The sequence below is a fragment of the Stigmatopora argus genome, chromosome 11 (genome assembly GCF_051989625.1).
Source record: "Stigmatopora argus isolate UIUO_Sarg chromosome 11, RoL_Sarg_1.0, whole genome shotgun sequence".
NCBI lineage: Eukaryota > Metazoa > Chordata > Actinopteri > Syngnathiformes > Syngnathidae > Stigmatopora > Stigmatopora argus.
In genome coordinates this window covers 11,222,235-11,234,638 of record NC_135397.1, presented here as the reverse complement: position 1 = coordinate 11,234,638, position 12,404 = coordinate 11,222,235, and the positions used below count along the sequence as shown (strand labels likewise).

The following is a 12,404-nucleotide window of genomic DNA, read 5'->3' as shown; positions in this document are numbered from 1 at the left end:
GTTCCTGAACACGCACAAAGGAGACAATGGCACACTGTAGATAATTTGGGTGACGTAACGTGTCGTTGGGAAGCCTTAGGTTAGGTATTTTGAACGCTGACCTTTCATATAAAGCACATATTAACAAGGGTTGACCCCATTTCAACTTGGATGGTGGCATTGAAACCATGTTTCAATTCCATTGGCATACGAGTCACTTCAGTTAAGACTATTTTCGGACCAAATATTCACCACTTTTGTGGGCCAGAGGCGGAGGACACCCTGAATCGGTGGCCACCCGATCACAGGGCACAAGCAGACGGACAACCATTCACACTCACACCCATACCTATGGGCAATTTAGAGTGCACAATCAATCTACCATGCATGTTTTTGGAATGCGGGAGGAAACCGGAGTACCCGGGGGAAAGCCACGCTGTCCAGGGAGAAGCTGGATTTGAACCCAGGACCCTAGAGCTGTGAGGCCAACGCACTGACCACTCAAGCCGCTGGGCCCCTAAATGAATTAATTAATGCACACCAAAAATTATCATTTTCTTGATCTGTAATTTAACAATTTTTAACCAAAATGTGTTTTTTTTCACACAAAAAAAGCATTTTGGATGATTTCTCCCCTTAACATTTGCCATTTAAACCATAATAGAAGTATTTTTTTAACAAAAGTAAAGAATCTTGGATCTTAGGCAAAATGGATTGGACGTCTGTCACTGTCAATGGCAATGTTTAGAAAATGTAGCTTTCAAAACGTTAACTGACAATCAAAATGTTTATGAAAGCATCAATGTTCTTAAGTATACCACCATCATCATCATCAAACTACTTGTTGCCACAATATGTAGGGATTCTTGACCTTTTTTGTTGATATTGGGTGGCCTTTTTAGCACGGACCCCCAAGGGGCAGCCATGACGTTTGGGGCCTCTTCATTGGCTTTTACAGCGGATGTCAAGAAAAACACAGCGGGCGATCCGACTTCCGGGGAGGCTCGGTATCAGCTTTCTCGTGAGAACATTCTGTTTTGTGTCTTTCTGGATATTTGCTGTCTCTCCAGGACTTAGGGATTCATTTCATTCCAAATGAAGCTTAATTTGTTTGTTTGTTTTTCAAACATATGAAGTCAACTTCCTTTATGCATTTTTTTGTCTTGGAACAGGTGCATGGATAAAGAAAATTCTGCCTAGCAACTAAATTGGAAAAGTTTTAAATGTTGATGTTTTTTTGGCCAAACCAAAGTGCAAAGTACAAGTTCCTTCAGTTAGATGATGTTAAGTTTGAACACAGTAACTCCTTTCTATGTTGTAAATGTTTTGCAGTTCATTTTGACAAACAAGTAGCATAATGCTTAAGCTGTGACTCTCTACGCTACATATTGACTGGGAGGCCTGACAGTGCGTGAAGAGGACTCAATCAAACTGACGGCCAAAGACATCCAATCATGTGAATCTTTTCACACTACTGCTGTGAACGTAGTAGATTTCAATAGTAGCCAATGAGTTAACTTTAAACAACTACGCATATGTACAGGTTTTAAATTTTATTTTATCACTGGTAGACAGACATCCAATCCATTTGAAGTGGAAGTGAGTTAAAAAATGTTATTTTTCATATTACAAACTAGTGTTGGAACAATCAAAAAAAAATTATGTGTAGTGTCGTCCAATAATGTGGTGATACCACATTGGCAAAATGTATTTATTTTCATACAAAATGTATTTATATTGACTGTAAAGTAATTAATTGTTTGTCATTGGCGTCCAATGCAGTTGACGTTGGAGGGTGGGTGAACGAATGTTTATTCGCTGCAAACCCCCTCATATCAAACAGATTGGACATTTACTGACTAAAACCCATTTCAATTACCCGCAGAAGGATGATTAAACGGCACACGACTGGTCGATTGTTATCATCCTGAATTATATGAACTATCAAGGCAGGCACCACTGTCATTTATGAATATTGCAATCCGAAAATTTTGTTCGAATATCCAACCATTCAAGAATCTGGAAAAAAATTCCATGTGATTGAATGGAGACAATTTCAAACTATCAAACAACAAATCAAAATTCTTTAGAATTTAGCTTTTGTTTTTAAATGTCAAAATTGTGATTAATTTGGTGCATCCTTTGTGTGTTCAATAAGTAGCCAGTTGTCATGTAATGGTTAACCATGTGATGTTCAAAGGCTAACGTTAGTGATCAGTGCTTGCCTTTAAATGAAAAACTGTTTTTTGGCTAAAGGCGTGCAACACCTCATGCAGGAATGTCATTCGAGGGCGTCCTCGCCGAGGTGGGCTCCTTCGGGCCCTTCCAGGGGGCGCTGGTGGCTTTGGCAGTGATCCCCCGAATTGTGCTTCCTTGCAACTTCCTGCTCAACAATTTCATCGCCGCCGTACCTTCTCACCGTTGCCGTGTTGGTCCATGGGACTCGTCAGCGAACCTAAGCGACGGTGAAAAGTCTTGTCGTATTTTAACGGGAAATGAATCCGGCGACACCGAATGTCATTATGGGTGGATCTACGACAATTCCACTTTTTCTTCGACCATCGCCAGCGAGGTACAATTTGGACATGTGAGCATGGAGGGTTGGTACTGAATGCTCATGTAGTTGTTGTTGTTTTTTGGGGGGGTGTTTTTGCAGTGGGATTTAGTCTGTGACTGGAAGCATCTTCCCCAAACCACCAATACCATTTTCTTCCTTGGTGTTACACTTGGTTCCGTTGTGTTTGGTGCGCTGTCGGATAAGTAAGTAATTTTCAAAAACAAACAAAAAAGGAGCAATTTGTAAAATTGAATCAATTTACTGCATCAAACTGACAATTTGTTTCAATAGCTCATGTGAAAAGGAGCTTCATTTAGCCATGAAATTTGTCTGTTGAATCTAAAAGTTGTGCTTACTTGTCATCTTGTGGCATCTTGGTGCAAAAAAAACATAAAACTGATGAGCATTTGTGGCTAGTCATTTGCCCACTTTACTTTAGTGACCGCTGTCGCTTAAAGGGTTCAAGAATGGGCTTCTCTTATGTAGTGTTGGACCCGAAAAAATATATATAATAATGCTTTGGTCCTCCCTAATGGCATTTTTTGTGCAAAAAAAAGCTTAATTTAAAAAAATATGGAAAAGAAAGCAGTGCTTCGGCCCCATCTTTTGTAAAATAAAAAAAGAAAAATAAGGAATTCTGTTCATTATTCCAACAGATAGAAATTTAGTGTTTGTCGCTATCTCGTGGCAATTCAGTGTAAAAACCTTTTGAAATGATAGGAACTTCATTATAATATGGATGACCAAATACTGGGACAAAGTGAAATATATAAACAAATGCTTAATTGTAGCATTAATTAATTAAAATCTAATTAAATAAGTAATACATTTCGCTTTAACCAAATAAAATATTAGTCCATTGAATGTTAAAAAACTAATAAACAATTAAAATTATTATTAATTAATTATTTCATGGACCTATGTTGCAGTACATTATGAATTAATTTAGAAAGACCGTAAACATGTGCTTTGACACCGCCTTTAGTCCTTTTAGTGAGAAAAAAACTAAATAAATTCAATTAGGAAGTGTATCTTTTTGTAATAAAAGAGTGTATATGTTTTGACGAAAGTTTGGTGACACTTTTTTTCCTTGTCGCTTTTTTTCTTTAAAAAATGACATAGCAAGTAAGGCTAAGAGAGTCGGAGAATAAATCTGACTTCTGATTCTTGAGCTTCTAGTTGTTGCTGTGGTCCACTGGCAAAATCATTCGGTCAGAACATGAGGTGGGAATCAGGAGTGAGTTCAATTCCACTCGTTGCAATTCTCAAATTGTTTATTGAGGTAATGAAAAGGATAAATACAACTTCCAACTTTACTGTGGTGGAGTGGCAAAGACAATGGGTCAGAATTTCAGGTGGACACAAGTTCAAATCAGAAGTGAGTTTGATTCCACTCTTTGCAATTCTCAAATTGTTTATTGAGGTAATGAAAAGGATAAATATTACTTCCAATCACATCACATCATTTCAGAAGACACTGTGGTCCAGTGGCAAGAACAATGGGTTGATATTGAAGTTGGACACAAGTTCAAATCTGGAGTGAGTTCAAGTCCACTCTTTGCAAATCTCAAATTGTTTATTGAGGTAATGAAAAGGATAAATATAACTTCCAATCACATCATTTCAGAAGACACTGTGGTCCAGTGGCAAGAACAATGGGTTGAAATTGACGTTGGACACAAGTTCAAATCTGGAGTGAGTTCAAGTCCACTCTTTGCAAATCTCAAATTGTTTATTGAGGTGATGAAAATGATAAATATAACTTCCAATCACCTCATTTCAGAAGTCACTGTGGTCCAGTGGCAAGAACAATGGGTTGAAATTGAAGTTGGACACAAGTTCAAATCTGGAGTGAGTTCAAGCCCACTCTTTGCAAATCTCAAATTGTTTATTGAGGTAATGAAAAGGATAAATATAACTTCCAATCACATCATTTCAGAAGACACTGTGGTCCAGTGGCAAGAACAATGGGTTGAAATTGAAGTTGGACACAAGTTCAAATCTGGAGTGAGTTCAAGTCCACTCTTTGCAAATCTCAAATTGTTTATTGAGGTGATGAAAATGATAAATATAACTTCCAATCACCTCATTTCAGAAGTCACTGTGGTCCAGTGGCTAAGACAATGGGTTGAAATTGAAGTTGGACACAAGTTCAAATCTGGAGGGAGTTCAAGTCCACTCTTTGCAAATCTCAAATTGTTTATTGAGGTGATGAAAATGATAAATATAACTTCCAATCATCTCATTTCAGAAGTCACTGTGGTCCAGTGGCAAAGACAATGGGGCGGACAGACCTCAAGTTAGTGGATTTGACTGCCATGTGGGAGATGGGGTTCGAATCCCGCTCTCGTTTGACTGATCACTACACTAGTAGTTCAGTAAATGGGTAATCCTTTTTTCATTCAAATAAAGACTTAGTCATTTTTTTCAGCAAAACAATATTTCCGGTCAGCCTTCGGCTGACCGGAAGACAGTTGGGAGGGGGGGTTCCTGGTGGTGTTCGACAGTCGGCCTTCGGCCGACTGCCGACACCATACAGTCGTTGACTGGCGACACCGGGACGTGAACCCTCGACACCCACGTCGCAGGCAGGTGACTGACCCACTACACCACGAGGCGGCCCGCCTATACATGATTGGAAGTTATATTTATCCTTTTCATTGCCTCAATAAACAATTTGAGAATTGCAAAGATTAGAATTGAACTCACTCCTGATTTGAACTTGAGTCCACCAGAAGTTCTGACCCATTGTCTTTGCCACTGGACCACAATGACTTCTGAAATGATGTGATTGGAAGTTATATCTATCCTTTTCATTACCTCAATAAACAATTTGAGAATTGCAAAGAGTGGAATTGAACTCACTCCTGATTTGAACTTGAGTCCACCAGAAGTTCGGACCCATTGTCTTTGCCACTGGACCACAGTGACTTCTGAAATGATGTGATTGGAAGTTATATCTATCCTTTTCATTACCTCAATAAACAATTTGAGAATTGCAAAGAGTGGAATTGAACTCACTCCTGATTTGAACTTGAGTCCACCAGAAGTTCGGACCCATTGTCTTTGCCACTGGACCACAGTGACTTCTGATATGATGTGATTGGAAGTTATATCAATCCTTTTCATTACCTCAATAAACAATTTGTGAATTGCAAAGAGTGGAATTGAACTCACTTCTGATTTGAACTTGAATCCACCAGAAGATCTGACCCATTGTGTTTGCCACTGGACCACAGTGACTTCTGAAATGATGTGATGTGATTGGAAGTTATATCTATCCTTTTCATTACCTCAATAAACAATTTGAGAATTGCAAAGAGTGGAATTGAACTCACTCCTGATTTGAACTTGAGTCCACCAGAAGATCTGACCCATTGTCTTTGCCACTGGACCACAGTGACTTCTGAAATGAGGTGATTGGAAGTTATATCTATCCTTTTCATTACCTCAATAAACAATTTGAGAATTGCAAAGAGTGGAATTGAACTCACTCCTGATTTGAACTTGAGTCCACCAGAAGTTCTGACCCATTGTCTTTGCCACTGGACCACAGTGACTTCCTAAATGATGTGATTGGAAGTTATATCTATCCTTTTCATTACCTCAATAAACAATTTGAGAATTGCAAAGAGTGGAATTGAACTCACTCCTGATTTGAACTTGAGTCCACCAGAAGTTCTGACCCATTGTCTTTGCCACTGGACCACAGTGTCTTCTGAAATGATGTGATGTGATTGGAAGTAATATTTATCCTTTTCATTACCTCAATAAACAATTTGAGAATTGCAAAGAGTGGAATCAAACTCACTTCTGATTTGAACTTGTGTCCACCTGAAATTCTGACCCATTGTCTTTGCCACTCCACCACAGTAAAGTTGGAAGTTGTATTTATCCTTTTCATTACCTCAATAAACAATTTGGGAATTGCAACGAGTGTAATTGAACTCACTCCTGATTCCCACCTCAAGTTCTGAACCAATATTTTTGCCAATGGACCACAGCAATAACTAGGAGAAGAATCAGAAGTCAGATTTATTCTCCGACTTTCTTAGCCTTACTATACTATGTCGATTTTTTAAAGAAAAAAAGCCTTACTATATACTACAGTAGTGTGTGGGCACCATCGCGTGGTATGTATGACAAATCCAAATGAAAAGATTTGCCTGGATGGTGCTACTTTTTGTTGTTGTTTTTTGTGTGCAGCTACGGGCGAAAATGGACCCTGTTGATCTCGTACGTGCTGTCGCTAACGTTTGGCTTGGCCAGCGCGTCGGCCAAATCCTACGTCGTTTTTGCCGTGCTCAGGTTCCTCAGTGGAGCCGGGCTGGCAGGCATCAGCCTCATTTCCATCACACTCTGTGTGTAATAGTTTCCCTCTTCTGTGCGCACTTTGACCACTAGAGGGCAGTGTAACCCAAATTCACGACTGCATTTTAGGCGTGGAGTGGGTGGACTCGTCTCACCGTGCGTCCATGTGCATCATTGGCAGCCTGACGTGGTCGCTAGGCAACATGCTCTTGGGCGCCGTGGCTTTCCTCATCAACGACTGGCGGCCGCTAATCGTAGCCGTCACCACTCCGCTGGCCTTAGCCATCCTTACCTGGTGGTCAGTACCTGACAGCATGACCGGCGATATTCACCGGGACCTGATTGCATCTGTCGGCCTCATCCAGGTGGGTGCCCGAATCGGCCCGATGGCTTCTGACCAATGGTGAACCGGAAAAAGCGAAGTTTTACCTGGACAAATGCGCCCGACTTAACAACAGACCTAAACTGTCCGAAGTCCAAATGAAGGTATGTTTATGGTCATTAATTTTCTTTCATTTGATTATTTTTACCATTTCTAATGATATATTTCTCATCTAACAAGGCTATGTTTAGAAATACAGCGATGCCTCGACATACGAGCACCCTGACATACGAGCATTTCGAGATATGAGTAAAATTTCGAGCAAATAATTATCTCTAGATACGAGAAAGATTTCGAGGTACGAGAAAGCCAGGTGGCTAAGACATGAGAGGCTGTTTATCATTGTAGCGCACTGTCTATTTTGCCGCTTCTCTTTCGTGTATAACAGATATCTACGAGCACTGAGCAGTGTTGCATTTTTTCCAGTGTTTTTTTTCCGTCACTCTGCGAATGCCAAAGCGATCACTAATACGAGGTATATATTACTTCTCGTTGGATGCTCATAAGAACATCAGGGGCACTGGCCCGCAACTCCTCGTGTAATATCTCTGGTCGCAACTCCCTCTTTGTAATGTCTCTGGTCGCAACTACCTCTTTGTAATGTCTCTGCGAGCACTCAGTGTTTTTTTTCTCCCCACTTAGCCTGTTAGCTCCTGTTGGCGGAGCGATCGCTAATTCAAGACTACTTCTCGTTGGCAAGTGGTCGTGCGTTATCCTATTGTGAGGGCATTTGTGTGCATCATTTTCGGAATATTTTGAAAGGAATACAACAGCAAACAGCCCATCGATACTAAAAGTCAGGTTGGAGGAGTGGCAAACAGAGCCAACCCGGCCGGAAGAATGGTATAAAAATGTAAAACAGAATTAGAATTAAGTTTAGTGTAAGGTTAGATTGAACTTATTTTTGAGTGTCTGCATCGTAATCCAAGTTCATTTAAATTTGTTTATGTTATATTACGATTCACCGGTGCAAAAAGTCTCGTATCTTGAGGTACCACTGTAATTTCATGTTTCAAAATGAAAAATTTAAACTTTTAACCTTTTACCTAATTTTAAGCCACCTAATAGCAAATATTTTTGTATTTTATTTCATATTCTTTAATTTTTTTATAAAAACCAAATAAATGATAGTAAATAATCCATTTTTTTAGAAACCACTATCGCTTCAATAACAGCAGATAAGTCAATTTTTTTGGTTGGTGTGGTCAAAGGTCAGAAAAAGAATTTCACGATAGCTTTTTAACTGATTGGCCCATTTAACTTAATTGTATATGACGAGAATAAGTCAAAGGTTATAGGTCACGGAGATCAGAAATATGGTGATGGTCTGTGCATGACAAGGTGAAGCACGTCTGGCTGTCAATCCACAAATTTGTATTATAATAAGATTGACATTTTAAAATGAAACATTTGAAATCTGGTGCATTTTATGTTTTAATGTTTATCATGATAACTTTGACATTAGTTTTAAAGTGATGGATTTCACGGCTTAGTGTACTAACTCGGTTTTTAAATTTTATGTTTTATGTTATGTTTTATGTTTTGCTTTAATGCATAATACAAAAAAAGGATGATTTTACTCAGAATTTATTAAGTATGAATATTTTCCATGTGTGTGTTCAGGCTTTATCCCACATGGAAACTCCAGATAAGGCCCAAAAGTACACATTCTTTCACCTATTCCAGACACCAAAGCTAAGAAAAATCTCATTTATCAGCGGAATCGCATGGTAGGTGGCATTAAACATGAATAAAATTGAGAATATTTCTAATGTCTAATTTTCATTGGGCAGGTACGGAACGGCGGTGACCTACTACGGTATCAGCTTGAACTTGAGCGGCTTTGGCCTCAACTTGTACCTGACGCACTTTGTGTATGCCGTCGTGGAGGTTCCTTCCAAGCTGCTGCTTTCTGTGCTGATCAACAGGATTGGCCGCCGTCCATGTCTGGTCGGTACCTTGGTGCTGACCGGAACCTGCATCGGCATCAACGTCTTGGTCCCAAAGGGTAAATATGACGCCCTTTCCTATAAAATAGAAAGCTGTGTAGAAAAATGAAGTATAATATGGAGTTAAATATGGTGTAAAGATATTCCCTTGGAGAAGAATTGAACATGAAAAAATCAACTATTGTTGTGGATGGATATTAAGAGACTAACTCCTTTAAAATCACAGCAGATAGATTAAAAGAGCCACATAGCTGAATGTCTGTGATAAAAATTATATTCGTGTGTTATATAAAAGATGCATACACGTAAATTGTAATATGAAAGTGTTGTATATAAGAGGTGTTTCAACATTCATTTTAATATTAATGGCACAAGATATATGGAGAGATCATTACAGATCAAGTGACTATGCTACATTAGAAGTAAGTACATTAAATATATTTTACAGGTACAGTACACAAAAGGTGGCATGAGTAAATATGAGATGAAAATTGCATGTATAGAAAGCAAAAATGTTACTTTAGTGTATCAGCATAATTTATTAATGTATTTTACTCTATTTGATTATTTTATTGCTAATTATATCCTTTTTTTAAATATTAAATTTTGGTTTTGTTAAAAATATTTTTAAATAATATGTTTAATGAATTATATTTTTTTTAATTAATGTATTTATTTTTAAATTTGTACAATGTAAATCTCTAAAATGTTAGGTGTATGAAAACCAACACAGGTATGTTTGAAGTAGTCATAAAATATATGTAATATATCATAAATGTAGATATCTTGATGTTTATTGGTATTAAATATATGGTATAAATATGTCACATTAGGGTTGTTTTAATTTTATTTATTTGTACAATGTTTCACATTTAAGATGTATACTATATAACTATACGATATCAAAATTGTGAGAAATATGATGGCAGGAGATGGTTTTAAATCGAGGAATTATTTTTTGGGATGTAACTATGTATATATAGTATATATAAAAAAACATTATATAATATTTTCCCCAGAGAGACATTTTTAGCAGTGGAAGAATCTATGTTTCCTCACTATTTTTGGTGTGTGTGGGTTTGAGTCAAGTAGCTTTTGGTGAAAAAAAAAAGTAACATTTTTGTTGTTATCAAAGATTTGTGGTACGTGCGATCAACGGTGGCCATTTTGGGAAAAGCCCTTTCCGAAGCGTCCTTCACAACCATCTACCTGTACACCACCGAACTTTACCCGACCGTGCTCAGGTGAGAAGATCATCAACAGTTATGTCAATATTTAGAATTGGATATGTCTCATGTGCGTTTTTTTGTGTTCAGACAGAACGGCATGGGTTTTACGAGTGTGGCGAGTCGCGTGGGAGTATCGGTGGCGCCGCTAGTTCTCCTTCTGGAAAATGTGTGGACACTCCTTCCTCAGATTGTGCTATGCGCCGGAGCCCTCTTCTGTGGCCTGGTGGCGCTCTGCCTCCCCGAGACCCTCAACCTCGTGCTGCCTGAGACCATCGCTGACGTGGAGCAGGCCGGACGGTGGTTAGTCGCGTGACTAGTGTCGCAAGTGTTAGCGTGATAGCTCAATGCTGATGCGTGATTTTTTTTATTTTTGTTTAGTGGAAAAGGAGAAGAAGATGTTCCTCTGGAGACAAGTATTACGCCATAATGGTTGTTTGTGGGCGATGAGTCAGACGGTGGTGCTAGAATTTTAGGCATGGAATGTTATAGTTTATCACGGGTAGATGTCCAATCTATTTCAAGTGGGAAGGTGGCAGTGAATGATGGTATCCATTCCTCCCACTTTAAATGCATTGGATCTCTATGGCCAAAAAGTACATTTTATTCATAAATTTTATGAGTTGTGAATTTTCGGTTACACGTAAATACTACTCACAACAAACAACATAAAAATATGAATTCAAAATCATTTTAAATCTGCAAATTTCTTTCACTTGTTAAAGCAAAGACATTACCCGAAGGACAGCTGGAATCTCAAAAAATGTTGTAGGGGGTGCTAGAGCCTATCCCAGCCAACTATGGGCAGCACACCTAGGGATAATTTAGAGTGTTGAACCAGGCTACCATGTATGTTTTTGGGATGTGGGAGGAACCCGGAGTACCTAAAGAAAACCCACGCAGGTCCGGGGAGAACTTGCAAACCCCACACCAGCTAACGTGGGATCGAACTATCGATTACAGAACTGAGACTGATACGCTAACCACTCACTCACTGAGCCGCCGAAAACGAATACATTATTCATTCATTTATTTTCCGTACCGCACGTCCTCGTAAGGGTTGCAGGGTTTTCCGGAGCCTATCCCAGCTGATTTGGGGCGAAAGACAGACTACACCCTAGACTGGTCACCAGTCAGCCATAGGGCACACAGAGAGACAAACGACCATCCACACTCACAATCATATCACACAATCTGACACGCACCAAAGTCAGAACTTCTACACCACATGTGTCAAAGTGGCGGCCCGGGGGCCAAATCTGGCCCGCCACATCATTTTGTGTGGCCCGGGAAAGTAAATCATGAGTGCCGACTTTCTGTTTTAGGATCAAACTAAAATGAAGAGTATAGATGTATATTAAATTTCCTGATTTTCCCCCTTTTAAATCAATAATTGTAATTTTTTAATCATTTTTTTCTTTGTTTTTAGTTCAAAAAACATTTTATAAAATCTAAAAATAAATAAAAAAGCCCAAATAAACATTGTTTTAGATCTATAAAAAACTGAATATTCAGGGCTTTTAATCCAGTTGTTTTAATCCTTTTATATAAAAAAATCTAAATATTATATCTAAAATGGTGGCCCACGTGAAATCAAGTTGACGTTTAAGCGGCCCGCGAACCAACCCGAGTCTGACACCCCTGCTCTACACTATCAGGGAGCTAAATTGAATAAAACAAATATTTAGCATGAAAACAAATAAGGATAAATCCCAAATGTGTTTGTCATAATATGTAACATAATTTCCGTCTGGTGTATTGAATAGAATGAAGACCTTACAGACAGCTTGTTTATTTTTTACTATACACGTAAAAGCAGTTGAATATTTGTAAAATGTTAAAGAAAAAAAAACACTGGCACCAACACCTGCCTTTTATTTATTTACTTTTTTATGTATACAGTGTAAATTTACTACCACCATCTTGTGATCTACACTGGTGTTATGCCCAAAATATCTGAGAGGCGGAACAAAGCAGAGTAACACTGTGCCCCAAAAAAT

General features: G+C 38.6%; 1 protein-coding gene across 1 annotated transcript; it reads left to right on the top strand.

The window, feature by feature from the left end:
• Positions 1 to 2,257: 2,257 nt before the first annotated feature.
• Positions 2,258 to 11,095, top strand: LOC144085113 (solute carrier family 22 member 7-like). Its single transcript, XM_077614122.1, has 10 exons — positions 2,258 to 2,551; positions 2,636 to 2,739; positions 6,743 to 6,897; positions 6,977 to 7,145; positions 7,213 to 7,333; positions 8,853 to 8,959; positions 9,023 to 9,237; positions 10,314 to 10,422; positions 10,495 to 10,707; positions 10,786 to 11,095. Exons 1-10 carry the CDS (start codon positions 2,258 to 2,260, stop codon positions 10,832 to 10,834), a joined length of 1,536 nt encoding a protein of 511 aa, XP_077470248.1. The 3' UTR covers positions 10,835 to 11,095.
• Positions 11,096 to 12,404: the final 1,309 nt, after the last annotated feature.